General features: G+C 43.9%; 1 protein-coding gene across 5 annotated transcripts in view; it reads right to left on the bottom strand.

Moving 5' to 3' along the window:
• Nucleotides 1–265: 265 nt before the first annotated feature.
• The window catches only part of RPAP1 (RNA polymerase II associated protein 1), a 45,382-nt gene continuing 27,389 nt past the window's right edge, over nucleotides 266–18,258 (bottom strand). For all 5 annotated transcript variants that reach the window (XM_075754445.1, XM_075754446.1, XM_075754448.1 and 2 more), the window contains exons 16-25: nucleotides 17,461–17,640; nucleotides 16,492–16,693; nucleotides 14,500–14,609; nucleotides 9,915–10,110; nucleotides 8,832–8,981; nucleotides 8,229–8,371; nucleotides 6,124–6,928; nucleotides 3,832–4,008; nucleotides 3,083–3,139; nucleotides 266–2,322 (exon numbers count right to left, since the gene is read on the bottom strand). In XM_075754445.1, the coding sequence (XP_075610560.1) occupies nucleotides 2,170–2,322; nucleotides 3,083–3,139; nucleotides 3,832–4,008; nucleotides 6,124–6,928; nucleotides 8,229–8,371; nucleotides 8,832–8,981; nucleotides 9,915–10,110; nucleotides 14,500–14,609; nucleotides 16,492–16,693; nucleotides 17,461–17,640 (2,173 nt within the window). In that variant the 3' untranslated portion in view covers nucleotides 266–2,169. The remainder of the gene's footprint in view (nucleotides 2,323–3,082; nucleotides 3,140–3,831; nucleotides 4,009–6,123; nucleotides 6,929–8,228; nucleotides 8,372–8,831; nucleotides 8,982–9,914; nucleotides 10,111–14,499; nucleotides 14,610–16,491; nucleotides 16,694–17,460; nucleotides 17,641–18,258) is intronic.

The following is an 18,258-nucleotide window of genomic DNA, read 5'->3' as shown; positions in this document are numbered from 1 at the left end:
TAACATCTGTGGACAGTTTTTTACTGTCTCCCCACTTGTGGCACGTGACAAGTCACATAATACCCACCCTGCACCTTCCCCAAGTACACACAGCATTTGGTACCATGTTACTGACCCACCACACAAGCAGGATGCTGCCTCTGGCTTGAAGAGCTCTCTTACAGAGAAATTTCCTCACAGCAGTAGCGTTCCAAGATGTTGATAAATTGCAAACAGAACTATCCCAACTCAAGAAAGATTTAAATAAAAGAGAGTATTCTCACAGTTCCAAAAAAACCTGCGGAGCTATCAAAATATTTATTTACAACCCGTACGCAATACAAAATTCAACTTTGCATCACACAAAGGACTGAAAGAGTTTTTATAACTGGAGGTCTGAAAAGCAAAAGGCAAAGTCCTTGATGAAGGCTGCCCTTAAATAGGCCGCTAGGAGTCTTTAAATTTTACAGTCCATTGCTTTTGAAAGACAACTGCTGGACTCTAACATCTAGACAGAATAGAAACTTGAATGCCTTTGATTAAACTTATAATCACATCAAGTACTTTTAAAATAATAAACAACAAAAAATCCCACATGTTGACCGCTGTGCTTTTGATACTTTATGTGCCATAAAAACCACACATCAAAAGCTGCAATGGGGGGCGGGGGGGGGGAAGAAAAAAAAAAGATTAAAGTGAAACATCAGTTCCACCCATGTCCTACCTGAAATAAGGGAGGAAAAGATGAAACTCTGTATTTTCTGGCAACATAAGGGGGACTGGTATACTTAGAATACTGCCAATGCAAAGACAGAACCAGAGCCATAAAGTTGCTAGCTGGAATTTGTTTCTTACCTGGAACAATTTCAACAATTACAAGCTGGTCTATTATCAGTGTTTCACACTCTTATTAGGACATTAACAGGAGCAAGGTTAATATAAGGCATGGTTTCTTTGGAAGGAAGCTAGCTTGGCCTGTTTGACAGGTAAAGAGAGAAGCTTACATCTTCAAGCTAGGCAACACCCTGCACCTTCCAGAGGAATTTATTTGTAAGAACAAAATAAAAGAAATAACTTTAACAGGTTTTGTTCACACAATTAAGTTCTCCAAACAAAAGCCTGCCAGGCTGACCGTTGCTCTAAAAAATTATTGTATATAAACAAAACATCCAGTGAGATCACACCTCAGGTAAATTCTAGACTTGACCTGGCACTTGTGATGAACCTCTTAGGGCACTGTATTTGTAGCCCTTGTGTCTGAGGCTGCAATATAGAATTTGGATGTAGAAGTGGGATCAAATTAGGAATTTTTAAAATTAGGTTTAAGCTTAGGAACTCCACTTTAAATTTTAAATTACATTCCCCTCTTCTCAGAGGGCAATCAATACATATTCTAGTTAAACAAGCAGATACTTGGGGTTCTTTTCTCTAATGGGGAGTGGTTACTGCCAAGCATCCTGCTCTGCAAAGAAATTATTTTTGATCTTGTTATGTATGTAACTAAATTAAGGAAAAAAAGAAAGCAGTTTAGAGACTATCCAAAAGACAGCCAAGGGAGGATATCCAGTATTGGTACACTGCACTAGGAAATATTTTTTTCTTAGAGGTCTGACACAATACATCTGTGTGACTGATTATGTGCACAGAACACTGTCCTGGAGAAACTGCTTGCATATATATTTTTTAAAAAACCCAAAAGTTCTCAGGATCAGCTTCTTCCCTGCTGCATTCTCATTTTATTTGCAGGGGAAAGTGTGGGGAAAGGACCATTCAAAACTCAGGGTACAGAAAAACCAAGGGAAAGATCTGGGGAAGACAGCCATCATCTTGAGAACCCACAATCTCCAGCCTGACGGAATGAAATAGTTTTTCCACTTCCTTCAGTTTATTCAACAGTCCAGTGCCTCTCAGACACATTTTCACTTTCTCCAAAAAGAAGCAGAACAACCTGAAAGAGAATGGAGAAAAATGCTCCAGGCATGGAGAGGAGACACATACCTATTGCCATATCTTGAGATGATGTGTATTGTTCTACAGGGCTGGGAGCATTTTACTAGTGCTTCACTTTGCAAAGATGCCAAGAGCATCCAGGTAAGACACTGAAACTGAAGTGCACGTAGTTTCATCAGTGAAGCATAAACTGAGCTCTTCCATTCTTCCACTTGGCCCTCTTCTTGCACAAATGTTTTATTACGAGACTAGCGCTGGTGCATTCTCAGTTTCTTTCTGTGTCACCATCTGCAGGTACTTCAGTCGCATGGGAGGAAGTTGCTCATAAAGGTCAAATCCCAAAGGACTCTCTGCATTCAGCAGTCTGTAGTAGAGTAGGTGCTTTTTCAAGGTCTGAAGAAAGAAACAGCAGCCATTAAGCATGTCTGAAAAGAATCTAATCTTTTCCACCTTGTCTCCAACACAACAAAGTGACCTGCCAGATAGTACAATTCCATCACGCCCAACATATTTAATTACATCATCTTCAAGAGAAGAGCTATAAAAGGTGAGCTTCCAAGAAAATTCACTTTTGATTTGCATGAGATTTCCTCTTCTGAACACAACTCCACTGTCTCCTCAACAACCACTCACAATGACTTCTCACCAGAAGCCCAAGTGGGGTTTTGAGTGGGATCTAAGAATTTACACTGGATGATAAACATAAAGGGCCAAATGACCCAGCTCTGTCACACAAATGATAGACTTTGGCAAGTTCCCGAGAGAAAGAGAAACCTTACATCTGTTTTGTTCTTTCTGAAGGAAGCATCCACCTAAGAGTTAAGGGAGATCACTGCTGGCCACTTATTCATAGTTGTGCTAGAATCATCTCTCTAGGACCTATCCCTATCCAGATATAATGCAGTTTGGGCAAGAAGCATGGAAATACAGTACAGGAGATTTATCTAGGTTCCAATGGGCTCAGTGTTTGAGCTCAATTACGACAAGAACCTGATAATAGTATTTATATAGCCATTGCAGGTCAAATTCCTGCTGCTAATCTCCCCTCATTCTCAAATTAGCAAGGTAGTCAAACACAAATTTCAAAAGCCAAAGCTACCATATCTGAAAAACTTAAGTCCCAGCGGCACAGACGAAACCTTACAGATCCTACCTCATCCACCAACAGCCATGTCTTCCGCAGCATGCTTTTCCGAGCAGCATCAGTCTCCTAGGAACAAAACACATACTTTGCTTAATATGGCGCAGTGCTACCTTTGCCTACAGGCATACAGGACTCCAGGAGGATGTTTTGCTCATTATGATGATGCTCCAAAGAGCAGCTTGTTGCATCGGAAAGGGCTTGAGATGGCTATCACTTGGATCCTGCCTCTCTCCTCCTTCCCCTGACCTGAAATTCAGCTGACTTCACAACTTTCAGACAGAATGTAGATCAGAGGTGAAGTGTTAGCACAAGAACCACTGATAAAGGCCCCAAGGCCATGGGAGGGTTTCTGCTTGGTTATTCAAGCAAGATGAAAGGAAAGAGTATTCTGCACCTTATGACCGCCCCAGGTAGAGGCTAAATGTATTACAAGCTCTCTCTGCCTGATCAGCTCCCTCATCCTCTCTGCTTCATTCTTCCACCCCCGGTACCATAGCCCACGCAGTTGCTGACTTTAAAGGTTTATATAGGATTGGCTACCATTAATGCAAGTGCTTTAGGGTATAACGAACAACAGCTGCTGTCCTCCTCTCATATGTGGATTCTCAAACAGCTATCCAGTCCTCAAAACATTTGCTTACAATCTTTATTTTCAAGCCCAGGGTCAGTGATTTACCACAAGCCACACCAGACCCTTGGGAAGAGCAGATGCAAAACCCAAAGCTTCCAGCCTCGAGGCTCTGCTATCCATTACCTACCTGCATCGTGCTGTCTTGGGAGAAAATAAAGCTGTTCACATGAGCCACAGCCACCACGTAAAGAACAGGGCACCAGGTGTGGCGCAGTGCACCAGTGACCAGCGTTCGGAAGTAGAGTCGTAGGAGGTTCAGGTTATCCTCAGGAGGGGAGGTGTATCGCTCAAGAGGCACAGGGAACTGCAACAAACCCACCCAGAGGCAACAGTACAATTTTTGTCAGGGTCTAAGTAGCAAGGGGAAGTTCATGACTTTAGGGTGCCCTTCCCCAGCTGTTTATGTGTACACTCCCATATAATACAATGTACCTCGATGGCACACATCCCGCTTGGAGCAAAGCTGTTACTGCCCACACTGACTAATGTGACACGTCTTTGACAAAGCATCCTCAAGACCTCTTCGGCTTTATAGAGAGATGTTTTACTGGTTAAATCACTGCAGTTGCTTTTTGGCACAGGTAAGAAGAGTGGTTTCAAAATGAGGAGACAGAGTACTTTCAACAGCACCGCATCCTGCTAATGTACCAGAGAGGCTTACACAGACCTATGTGTTTAGCCAGAAAAGGAAATCAGATGTATGGGCCAGAATTAATATTGTTGTTAAGTGAAGTTTCCAACATTTTCTGACTTCACTGTCTAGCTTTGAAAAATAGGTCAGTAAAGCTTTTAGTAACAACTTTGTTTTGTTTGCTTTTCCCCTCTCCAGAAATCCAATTTTTATTCTTCTCAATTTTGAGAGAAACTCTCTAGTGCTAAAATTACGTATTTCACTTTGGAGCATGTTCTTTGGACGATTAAAGACAATCATTGATTTTACTCAATTCAAAAAAGGAGTCTGCCCACAAGGATATTCCTATTGCCCAATAGGGTATTTTTAACTCAACTTAAGGCAAAAAGGGAAAAAACCCAAACAAACAACACCTCCCCAAGTGATCTTGCTCAAATTTTCCAACACATAATTTGTTTTCAACCAACACGGCATTGTTCAAAGTATTCAGCATTTAAAAAAATTCTAAGCACATGAAAAACAATCTGCTTTGAAATGTTCTCTGTTGTAACATATGCCACAATTCTGATGTTACTGAGGGATCCCGTGTTGAGGGATCAAGACAAGATAAAGCACGTGACATAGAATCAAGGCTTTCATCTGAAATATGGTGTTCAGCTCTCTTCCCACATATATTTGTGGAATTGGAATAGAGATAGGGAACATCAAGAGAACAGAGAGCTTATCATAAGAAGCAGGCCAGAGTATCCTGGTTTAAGAAACAAAGGCTCATCTGGCCATAAAGATATGGAAAAACTGGCTGCAGGGCTACTACAACCAGAGCAAAAGTGCTGCAACCACACAACCGAAAGCACTGATCTCACGTAAACTGCTGGTTCATAGTGGTTTGGAAAAAAAATTTTGAAAGGTTATCTTTTTATTAGCAGACTTTAGGCTAGATCAGGTATTGTCTGTCAATTGACATAGAACTTACAAGCCAGCTAAACTCCATCTCTTGCACTCTGCTCATTCAAAGGAAATGCAGTCCTGTACTTGACAGACAGAATTTTTCACTGAGTTACCCAGCAAAGCACAACTCCAGTATAACTACATGTGGAAACACGGTTGAGAGGGGAAATGGCTGTTTGTCCATGCACTGGGCAAGGAAAAGTTTCTCATGAAGGTGAGAAGAGACTTATTTAAGGGAAAGCTAATTGCCAGCAGAAAAACATGGGTGCAGACTAGCCTTTCATACATACAGGCTGTAAATTAGAAGGAGGTTCTCAATCATTACACCAGGCAGGGTGTGGGACAGTTTCCACTGAACACTGAACAATTTCACAGCTCCTGCCCGCCACATACATACACTATCTGCTCTCAAAATGAAGTTCAACAGGTTTCTGAAAATGATTATGTGACAATGGCCGACACCTACAGGGGCTGGACTCTTTTCTTCAGACTTACAATCAATCAAGCTGTTTAAATTAAAAAATAAAAAAAACCAAAAACACCACCAAAAAAACCCCAAACAAACAAACAAGAAGAAAACATACACACTGCTGTCACAGCCCTAAATCAAAAGAACACTGCTCTCCATCCCTATGCTGTTTTACATTCCATGCATTGGACTTTATTCAAGGAGAATGAAAAGCTTCTAAGCAAAGAAAGCATTATTCTACTGGCTAAGGAGGGATGAGGAAGAAGGGGAAGTGCTGGGAGGATGCCCAAATCAAGGTTGGAAAAACACAGTCAAGAGCCCAGTAACCAAGAAATATGCAGTGACAGGTAACTACCATAAGTCGGGATTACCTGCTGGAGCGGCACTCCCAGTGCCCGCAGGATACTTGTGTGCTCCCCAAAAACAGAGAGACGCAGATGAACGCTGAAACGCTTCTGTAGAGGTAGAAGAACAAAGACTCCAAAGAGTGGATCTCCAAAGGAGACACCTTCAAACTGCTCCAGGAGACTTATATAGAGATCGTGGAAGGAAGCCAAACCAGGGAGAGGAGCATCCAAGTTCAGGGAGTCCAATGCCTTGGGTTGGCAATACACAGAAAGAAGAGCAGCTGTGTAGCGGTGGATTGGTGCTTCTAGAAAGAGGTCACCGCCTGTGAGGAAAACACACATAAGCCGTGCAAGTTTGGCAGCAGTAGGGATGCTATGAAGGGTTTTAGCACGCCAGGTTTCCAGCAACAAGACCCACTGCAGGTTCCAGGTCACAGTGTTGACAAGATCAAGTGGGAGAGAGTTCAGTACAGCCCCACGTGTCTCTGCATTAGTCACTTTGTTGTAGAGGCTGATAAGTGGAAAGAACGGCCAGTCTGAAGGCAGGATGGGCCCTTTGACCTCAGGAAGCAGCATTGACTGGATGAGGTAATTCTGTCCTTGGTAGGATGCTTGGGAACGCATAAGGGTAGGCTGTAAGTGGACAAAATGAGAAAGGTAGCAGGAGCGAATGCAATGCAGATTTTGGTACGATTCTCTCAGCAGAGCACCACGAGTAGCCTTTGAAAAAAACGCTGCTGCAGAACCAGGCTGTGCCAGTTTGGCGCTGGTATCCAGATGCAGGATATCAGAGAAGTCAGCTGCTTCTGGCCCTCCAGCTTTCCCTTCACTGTAAGATAAAGACAATCATTCATTTTAAAAACAAACAGGGGGGAAAAAACAAAACACGAATCAAACACCACAGAAATTCATGTCTACGATCTTCCTGGATCAGGGAGACTAGTATACGTACAGCACTAACAACGCTTTCTACAGCATTCAGCTGTGATAATACTGAGTGCCTGTAAAGCATCAGTTATCTTGGTACTTACAGGGGATTCACAGAACTGTACTTAGAGTTAGCAACACTAAGGCCTTGCCATGAAAAACCTCCACACAATGCCAGCAATCTGCTGTGATGGCTGCAACCCCTTATCCAGAGAGGCTATCTACTTACCAACACAGCTGTCAGGGTGCCAAGATGAAATACCATGCATCATATAAGGTCTACATGAATCAATAAGACAATTCTTGAAACTTGCAGCTGGCAGTAACAAGGTCAGGGGAACCATACAGACTTGTGGTTAGAAATTTGGGGGGGGGGGGGGGGGGGGGGGGGCGCGGGGTGTGCGCACGTGCGTTTGTCAAATCCCTGTGCCATGATCTCAGACCAGAGACTGACTCAGATTACTTCTCACATAATTCTCACAAAATGGTAGCTCTATAGCAGGTATTTGTCAAAAACAAGCAAACAAAAACCCCACAAACAAACCAGAAAAACCACAACACACAAACCAACCAACCCACCCACAAACTTCCCTTCTTTCACAAAAACTATAGTATCTCCTTGCAGCACCTAGGTCCAATCTCCTACAGGGATGCACCATGGCAAATTTCAAAGAGATTGTGATGAACAAGCTAAACTGCTACCATTTTCTTGGTCAGACATGAGAAGCTTCACATTTGAGATGCTTGTGATTTCTTCCAGTGCAAGGTGGAAGACATCAGAGTTGTCAAATCAGCAAAAATTTGTGTAAGAACTTGCATAATAAGGGTTCAAGGAAGATTTAATAAGCTTTTCAAGCTGTGTCAAATTCCCATGTATTTTCTAGGCTCACTACTCTCAGGACAGCAGATGCTGGGCCTTAGTGAGAATCATTTCTATCAGGACTCTTGCCACAGAGGAGATCAAAAGAAACTGGTCACGTTTCTCAACATTGGCACATTGGAAAGAAATTTGCAACCACACTGCTGGTCTGATTAGAAGGCTCTGTGACTGGAGAATATGCCAATCAGTAATTAAAATTTGAATACAGGCCCTATTAAAGGCCAAAAATAATGACAAAATTGCAATGCCAACATGTGCTTTTTCAATTTTCCCAAGTTTTCCCACGTACCAGACTACAGAAAGGAAAAAATGCACAGCTTACGGAAGAAATTCTGGATTAAAGGCAAGATCCAGTAAGACCTCGTAAGCCAGATGCTCACTCCCTGGCAACAGACGGCTTAGCAATGCCATGGCAACACAGTGATAGAGTGAGGCATGCTGGGCATAATCCGGACAAGTGCTTGCCTGTACAGGAAACAAAACAAGAGATAAAAGCACTATATCATTTGTCAACAAGGCCATCAACAAGGACAGGAGGGTCAACAGAGAAATAAATCTCACTGGAAAGTGAGAGGCTGAGGCAGACTGCAAGAACTGTCAGCCGAGATCTTTCTGCTTCCCCTGATTGTCTTAGATAGACATCTTTTTTAGCAGCACACTTGAAAACTTTGCTCCCACTCTAGCCCAAAGAGAGGCAAAAATATAACTTTGTCGTCCATTTTGGATCTAAATCCCCACATCAGTAATTGTAAAGATATTATTTGCTAGTGGGGCATAAAAGACAGCTGAAGAGTCACCAGACCTAAGTCAGATATAAGAAAGAACACAGAAGCAAAGACCAGTTGCAAGTCTGACAGACTGAGTCAGAGAGGCCAGAGTGAAGTCAATTACTCTGATGAAAGAATGAAAGGACTAATAATGATACCATTCTCCGAGCCAATGCCAACACAAAGTACTGCAGATGATATTCATGGCGCAGGATCCACGCAGATGAGGGAGTTACAGAGGGAGGTCCCGTCTGCCAGCTTTGATGCAGATAATCCTTCAAGCCTCTGAAGCCCAGCACAGAGCTGTACTGTAAAAGAATCAGAAGTGGAGACAAATACTACTAAGACAGTTTGTGCTTGCAGGAAAATAAAACGTAGCCCTCTCCAAGGCTTACCCCCTACTTTCTCACATGAGAGTTCCTGCTGGCTACTCTGAAAGTGATATTTAAAAATAGCCTGATAAATATCTGCTTTTCTGCCTCAGGGCTCACCTGCATCCATCATGATCATCCTCACCAGAGGTAACCAATAGTCACTACCTATATTTTCCATAGCGCTTTATAAGGTGGAAGTCTGGCCAGCAGCTTAAGACTTTTTTTTCTCTCATCTGGCCAGATATTCCTATTAGTAACTGGTCAGCTAATTCAACATAAGGCGACAGAGCAAGACTTTGAGAAAGCTTATGCTAGGTATTCCATTCTCTCTAACACTCTGACATTTCCTCTTCAGAGTTTGCAATCCTCCATAACACTCTCATGCTAAAAATTCAGGACAACCAGAAGTGGGAAGAAACCTCTTCAGTCACTATAGCACTCATTCCCTTGTTTAATTTTACCCCATTTTTCTTTGTTACATATGCTTCAACCATCCCTTTCCTCTTCTGACACCAATTATTTATTTTGCTGAGCCATACAACAACTATTTAACCCTTCTCAACATTCTTTATAAATCCATCCTTTAAGCATCATCATTCATCACCTGCTCTATAATTCCAGCTTCCCAGTGTCAACTGGATATTGGAATTCAAAGACAGAAGATATTTTTCAGATCCTCATCCTACCTGTTCTGAATATGGGAGTATTTCTCTCTACAGTACTTTGATATTTTTAGAATAAAAATATGCAACAATTCCTTTTTAACAGTCCTACTGACATCACTCTTAAGCCTGGGAAGATATAATACTAACCCCCTTCACAAGTCATCATTCACCCGGAACTTACAGGGAAAAAGTCTATTCTCACCTTGCTGGTCAATCCTTTGTGAATGTGAGTGATGCTATTGATGAGAAATAGGAGGGCAGTGAGGAAGGGGAAAGGTGACTTGGACCCCACCAGGCTCAAAGGAGGTTTCCCTCCAGTGCAACTCAGAGATGCAATGCTGAAGACAGATTCTGGTGCTGGGGAACAGGACAGAGGGTTGCACAAAGCAGAACATGGCCTGTGTGAACAGATGAAGAGGGAGTGGTTAGGTCAAAAGCACTCATACTGCTGAATAATTATCTTGTAGGAATGTTGTTGCATGAACTGCTCCACACAATGCAGTAAAATAGAAGCCCCAAAGACTGTGCAAGAAAATACCTAGTAACGTGGTTGGACAAGTAAGCCCTATCGCCATACAGGCTAATGCTAGTGAACTCTCATGGATTCTAATCCTCAGCTAAATTGTTCATGACTTGCAGAAATACTGATGCAGTGATGCATCTCTGATGTCAAACATTTGAAAGCACTGGGCATTTGATTACAAAAAAATAGAAATTTCCCCATGTAGATAGGTAAACCAGGCTAATAAAGCTGACCACCCATTCAAGATATTTCAATAATCAACTGGCAGGCAAAGCCAAAAAGCCAGCTTATATTTAAAACTGACATTGCAAAAATGCTGCCCCTTATGTACTCAGGAAATACATATTTTTAAAGTCTATACAGAAAGAACCTAGCTTTAATCATAAAGTTACAGAATGGTTTGGGTTGGAAGGGACGTTAAAGGTCATCTAGTTCCAATCCCCCTGCATTGGGCAGGGACACCCTCCACTAGCCCAGGTTGCCCAAAGCCCCATCCAACCTGGCCTTGAACACTTCCAGGGAGGGGGCAGCCACAACCTCTCTGGGCAACCTGTTCTAGTGCCTCGCCACCCTCACAGTAAAGAATTTCTTCCTAATATCTAATCTAAATGTCCCCTGCTTCAGCTTAACGCCATCGCCCCTTGTCCTGTCACTCCATGCCCTTGTAAACAGTCCCTCTCCAGCTTTCTTGTAGGCTCCCTTCAGGTACTGGAAGGCTGCTGTAAGGTCTCCCCAGAGCCTCCAGGCTGAACAACCCCAACTCTCTCAGCCTGTCTTAGCAGGAGGGGTGCTCCAGCCCTCTGATCATCATTGCAGCCCTCCTCTGGACTTGCTCCAACAGATCCAGGCCCCAGAGCTGGACACAGTACTCCAGGTGGGGTCTCACGAGAGCAGAGTAGAGGGGCAGAATCACCTCCCTTGACCTGCTGGTTGATGGTAACTTCCTTCTCCAAGTGGCAGAGGAGCTAACAAGGAGAGGTGTCATACTCGACCTTGTTCTCACCAACAAGCAGGGGCTGGTGGGGAATGTGAAGCTCAAGGGCAGCCTTGGCTGCAGTGACCATGAAATGGTGGAGTTCAAGATCCTCAGGGCAGTGAAGAGGGCACCCAGCAAGCTCACTACCCTGAACTTCAGGAGAGCAGAATCTGGCCTCTTCAGGGACTTGCTTGGTAGAGTACCCAGGGACAAAACCCTGGAGGGAAGAGGGGCCCAAGACAGCTGGCTAGTATTCAAGGATCACCTCCTCCAAACTCAGGAGCTATGCAGCCCAACAAAGAAGGCGGCAGGCAAAAACACCCAGAGGCCTACATGGATGAACAAGGAGCTCCTGGACAAAATCAAACATAAAAAGGAAGCCCACAAAGGCTGGAAGCAAGGGAGGATAGCCTGGGAGGAGTACAGAGAAATTGTCTGAGCAGTTAGGGATCAGGTTAGGAAAGCTAAAGCCCTGATAGAATTAAATCTGGCCAGGGACATCAAGGGCAACAAGAAAAGCTTCCATAGGTACATCAGTGATAAAAGGAAGACAAGGGAAAACGTGGGCATTCTCCAGAAGGAAAGGGGAGACCTGGTTACCCAGGACAGGGAGAAGGCCGAGGTACTCAACCACTTTTCTGCCTCAGCCTTCACCAGCAAGTGCCCTAGCCACACCGCCCGAGTCGCAGAAGGCAAAGGCAAGAACTGGAAGAACGAAGAACTGCCCACTGTAGGAGAAGATCAGGTTCAAGACCATCTAAGGAATCTGAAGGTGCACAAGTCCATGGGGCCTGATGAGATGCATCTGCAGGTCCTGAGGAAACTGGTGGATGAAGTGGCTAAACCACTATCCATCATATTTGAGAAGTCATGGCAGTGCAGTGAAGTTCCCACTGACTGAAAAAGGGGAAACATAACCCCCATTTTTAAAATGGGAAAAAAGGAAGACCTGGGGAACCAAAGGCTAGTCACTCTCACCTCTGTGCCAGATCCTCCTGGAGACTATGCTCAGGCACGTGGAAAATAAGGAGGTGACTGGTGACAGCCAACATGGTTTCACTAAGGGCAAATCGTGCCTGACAAACTTGGTGGCTTCTATGACAGGGTTACTGCGTTGGAGGATAAGGGAAAAGCAACTGATGTTATTGACCCAGACTTGTGCAAAGCATTTGACACTGTTCCACATGACATCCTTGTCTCTAAATTGGAGAGACATGGATTTGATGGGTGGACCACTCGGTGGATAAGGAATTGACTGGATGGCTGCACTCAAAGAGTTGTGGTGAACGGCTCACTGTCCAAGTGGAGACCAGTGATGAGTGGCATTCCTCAGGGGTTGGTAATGGGACCGGCGCTGTTTAACATCTTTGTCAGCGACATGGACAGTGTGATGGAGTGCCATTCAGAGCAACCTTGACAGGCCTCAGAGGTGGGCCTGTGCGAACTGCATGAAGTTCAACAAGGCCAAGTGCAAGGTCCTGCACATGGGACAGGGCAATCCCAAGCACAACTACAGGGTGGGTGGAGAACAGATCGAGAGCAGCCCTGAGGAGAAGGACTTGGGGGTATTGATTGATGAGAAGCTCAACATGAGCCGGAAACGTGCGCGTTTGCAGCCCAGAAAGCCAACTGTATCCTGGACTGCACATCAAAAGAAACATGACCAGCAGGTCGAGGGAGGTGATTCTGCCCCTCTACTCTGCTCTTGTGAGACCCCACCTGGAGTACTGCGTCCAGCTCTGGGGTCCCCAGTACAAGAAGGACATAGATCTGTTGGAGTGAGTCCAGAGGAGGGCTGCAATGATGATCAGAGGGCTGGAGCACCCCTCCTGCTAAGACAGGCTGAGATAGTTGGGGTTGTTCAGCCTGGAGGCTCTGGGGAAACCTTACAGCAGCCTTCCAGTACCTGAAGGGGCCTACAGGAAAGCTGGAGAGGGACTGTTTACAAGGGCATGGAGTGACAGGACAAGGGGTGATGCCGTTAAGCTGAAGGAGGGTAGATTTAGATTAGATATTAGGAAGAAATTCTTTACTGTGAGGGTGGCGAGGCACTAGAACAGGTTGCCCAGAGAGGTTGTGGCTGCCCCCTCCCTGGAAGTGTTCAAGGCCAGGTTGGATGGGGCTTTGGGCAACCTGGGCTAGTGGAGGGTGTCCCTGCCCAATGCAGGGGGATTGGAACTAGATGGTCTTTAACGTCCCTTCCAACCCAAACCATTTTATGATTCTAGGACCAAGAGTTCATAGAATTATGATCTGCCCAGAACACTTACACAGGCTTGTCAAAATACTAAGGCAGAGATTAGCTGACTCTTCATTTTTAGCAGCCACTGCTAACAACATCCTAGGAGATTCTTGCTGATGGGCTTTGAGAGCCTGGCCAAACCCACTGTTTTCAGACCTCAAGGACAGGCAGAAAAGGGTCTAACGAGTGCCCTTGTATTGAAAGCTTTGGTGCCAAGAGCTTCAGACCTCAGTTCGCAGTCATGAAAGAACATGAGTGAAACTGTTCAGAGACCATTCAAATGCCACTTAAACCCAAAGATTTCAAGGGCCCTTCAGATGTTCTCAGAAGCAGCTGGTGTCTCCCTGACTACAAGTTAGGCCCTTCAGGTTCCCCTTCTTCAGAGGACTGATCACAGGCTAGTAGGGAGGCTCCCTCTACAGCAGAAAGACAGAATATCTGCAGTGCTGAACAGCTCCCAGAGCCAGAGACAAAGCTTGTGTTATCCAAATGTCTGAAAGAACAGTTTGGTATCTGGCCTTTTACTTGCCTGCAGGGGCTTTCAAGGCCTTAGTGAAGCTCTGCAGGAGCTTAAAGACAAGAGTCTAGTTTAAATGATTTTATATAAGCAGCATCACACAGAGCACATGAATGGTACATGCGCACACACACACGCACTCACCTCACCAATGCAAGAGGGACTCAAATTCATGTTACTTTTTTTTTTTTTTAAACCCATGAACCCAAAGAACCAAACCAAGAATAACTAAAATCAATCCGAAATTGATATGAAACACACAGCTACATGGAAGAGCAGAGATTTAGACCCTGCAGCAGCACCAGTAGGAAAGGAGGAACTGGAGAACCTCTGTGGCCATCATCCTATTTGCTGTGAGGTGAAAGAGAACAAAGCAGGGTGTACAAAGAGCCCTACTGCTCTCTAATTCACACATACAGGGCACATATGTACAGGGGGAAGAAATGGGAGGGGGAAAACTGCCACACAGTACAGAAATGAGACTCCCTTAGCTTCTGGTAACAGCATCTTAACAGTGAAATGATTTTACCTGAGCAAGTCCCACATGCTGTGCATGGCTGGCTGGCTGAGAAGGGGCTGCAGCACCTCAGATGTCAAACGTTCCAGTTCCTCTAAGCAGTCGATTGGATTGACTGATGGCTACAGAAGACATGGAGAGACAGGAAAAGATGGTGAATGAAGGCATCTCAGTGAGGGCAAAAAGACAGGTTGATTTAATTGCTTTCTCTGTGTTTATTATCTTTTTGCCAGACCACATCATCTACATAGTCGTACTGCTCTAAGTTAGACCTGGCCTCACCGCTAGTAGTGTGGAAGCTGAGAGCTGCCACCTCAAGGTGTTCTCACACTTAAGTATTAAAATGCATCACAGAGATTTCTTAATTGGCTGGAAGTAAGGTATGGGATCCTTGGGATCAAGATTCCCTATATGAAAACTTGCCCTAAGTGGCTAAACTCCCCTCCCCATACCATCTACATGCTGATCTTTCTATTTAACTTGAAGATGACACTAAGGTGATCAGAACTACCTTGAGAAAGGTCTCCAAAAAAAATAAAAATCAACTGTATAAAGTGCAATTGACCTACCCATCAAAGCATGACAGTGGATGAACACTGCACAGAGGAGGACCTGTGGCTTTTAGAGAACCATCCAAATTCTTCCGACCCTAGTAAGCAATATTCCAGGTTGAAGGAACATGCTGGAAAATGTTAATGTTCTTTCCCTTCATTAGAATGCTGCTTTGGGATACAGAAACACTTGGTTCTATAACACAAAAATCTAATTTTCCCCCAGGTGAAATCCCCAGAAATCAGTGAAATCTACACAAAGATGTTAACCTTAATTCTTAGTTGTCTAACAAAAATATTCCAAGAAGGTCCCAGTATACACTAATCTAGTTATTATACAAGTTGATTTTCTTCCACTATTTTATTTTTTTAATCAGTTTAGCTAACCACAGGTAGATGATTGAACGTCTTTTTAAGTGGACATTAAAAAAATCTTACGTCATAGTTCAAGGACTCAAATTATTTTGTCAGCCACTCTTCTGGGATATCTATAAAGGTTGAAAAGGAGTATTACACTCTTGGTTACCCTGGTCCTCTAATGCTCAGGACCTAATGACAGTATGTGAAGGGTGCTACCAACCTTTGGGACACCAAAGACATCTCTGAAAGATACTAATGCTTTCCACCCCAGCCACAAGTAACAAACTCAGTTGCTTTGGGCAAGTTTCAGAGGAGTTTCAGAAGTGTGAATAACTATAGCCATTAAATTAACCCCACACCCTGAAGATAGCTCTCCCAGGTCAGAACTCAGGCATGTCAGTTGGGCGGTAAAGAAGAAACTTGCACTTATCTTCAGAAGATGAATCTTTAATGTAGCTAAAGTATAAGACATTATTCTTCGACAGCATGGCATTGATGTGTCACCTTCAGAAAACTCACTTTAAAAGATGGTCACATACTACAACTGTAACTGGGTTACAGAATTTCACCTTGAATGTCAGTGGGGCAGCAAATAAATTTATCTTTATTGTTTCCCATCCAAAGTTCATATGGCATGACCCTCAACGCTCAGTCTTCCAACCAGATTACTGCAGTGTAGCTGTCCACATGTAAGCTCTCAGACCACAGCAAATGCAAAAATGTGCAATCTGATTTAGGCCACAAGGAGAAAGTACTCCCAAACTAAATTAGGTCATATTTGCTTCATGCTTTGGATCTCAGCAGTAAATCAGACCAGTCACAGCACTACCACATACCTTGATAGAGAATCTGAGCCCAAAGGAAGAAAGGAAGACAGTGATAATTGGCAGTGCTAATGTGAAGGATCCGCAGACCTACAGGATCCTAAATGCCATGCAGTGTAGGTATGAGCTGTGGTAAACAAAATCTAGTCCTCAGTTAGATGCTTCAACATCTGTCTTTTTCAGCATTGCCTGTAAGTTCAGGTTTTCAGAGGTAACACACAAGCCAATGCTGGTGAGATAAAAAGACACCCTGTATTTTCAGGCCTTACCTGTTGGCTGCAGGCACTGTAATAAACTCCCAGGTAGATCACATAAGTTGTGGTCAGAGGCTGGAGAGTTTGCCAAGTTTCTGTCTGGGATATCTCCTGGAGGAATTGTTTCAGACTGGTCTCAAGAAAGGGCTGTAAGCCTGACACTTGATTCCATGCTACCGGAGGAGGTGGAATCTGTTCACTATCTTCTGAACTATTACTGAAACACAATGGAAGAATGACACAGGGTAGTGAATATGTCTCAGAAACAACTGTCTCTCTAAATCATCATTTTTAACAGCAAGATTTCCAATTGCATGTAGTCTGGAAGGCGATATCTGACAACAGCCCCGAGGGAAAAAAAGCCTTTGCACACTCCCACAGACCAGACTAAAATAAATTTAGGCAGAAAGGGTGAACACAGAAGGTACTAATGAAAGCTGAAGTTTCTCCACTTGCACTACTCTGTCCTTGAGCTATGCTCTAGTTTTTTGGACACACTACCTCAGTATTCAGCTTTAGTTAAAGAAGTTTCTGCTTTTCACCAGAAAAAGTACCCGTGTCTTCAGCAAATCCTACTGCTTTGATGTCTATCAAAAACAACCACCTCTTAATCATGACCTATCTTGGTCTCTGCAGAGAGGTTCTTTCCTCTAAACCTCAGAGAGGTTACTTTATTTTCCCAAAAGGGAAGATCAAAGGAACTTCCTAGCTCCTTTCAGCAGGGTATTTGGCTAATGCTGCCCTTCTGCCCCATAGCTGAATGCAGATTTTTATCCCTGCCTGTTACCAGGCTAGCAGGTACACAGCTGTCAGACTATGTGTCAGAGAGAATGCACCCCCCCGCGCAGGGATTCACGTGTGGGACAGTAAACCATCCAAAATGAAGGAAAAAAAGAAGGTGATAGCCAGGCCTCCAAACCAAAGAGAGGGAAGACAGGATGCCAACTATTCAGATACACAGAACTGTTGAGAGAGAGGGCCTACCTGCTCATCTTGGCCTGCAGCTCTGCCGCGTAGCCTGCTGTTTGCGTCACATGTATCAGCAGAGTAACTACTGCTGTAGCTCGCTGGACAGACAACTCAATCATAGGGCTCTTCCCACGGCAAGTGCTGAGCAATTCAGGCAGGGACTGCAGTATTCTCACCAGCACGGGGTAGAGATCCCTATAGTATGAATCAAAGAATAGATGAGATTGGAAGGGGTCTGTGGAGATCATCTATAGTTCAAATCCCTGGTCCACTCAGGTCAGCTAGAGCAAGTTTGCCCAGGAACATGTCCAGTTGGATTTAGCTGGATTTTTAATATCTTCAAGGATGGAGAGTCTACAATCTTCCTGTGCAACATGCTCCAGTGTTTGATCACCTCCACGGTAAAATTTTTTTTCTTACACTTAAGTGAAGTTTTCTGTATTTCCATTTGTGCCCAATGCTTCTTGTACTTTCACTTAGTACCACTGGGAGAACCTGGCTCTATCTTCTTTACACCTTCCCATCACTTATTTATAAAGATTGCTACAATGATATTATGAGAACCATCACCACCACCAAAATAACAAAAAACAAACAAACAAGGAAAAAAGATGACAAAGGAAGAATACACTCATTTCAAATTCATCTGAATGGGACCTACCTCATACTCTGTCTCTGAGCATTCTGATAATCTCTTGGAAAGCTAATTTTCTTTTACTCTTCTTTCCCTACTTCTCAAATTCTCAGCCAAAGCATCCACAGTTATAATCATGCAATTTTAAGGAATCTTCTGCTGTTTCTCTTTCCTCAACA

This window comes from Balearica regulorum, chromosome 5, assembly GCF_011004875.1.
Source record: "Balearica regulorum gibbericeps isolate bBalReg1 chromosome 5, bBalReg1.pri, whole genome shotgun sequence".
NCBI lineage: Eukaryota > Metazoa > Chordata > Aves > Gruiformes > Gruidae > Balearica > Balearica regulorum.
This window is presented reverse-complemented; position numbering and strand designations above follow the sequence as displayed.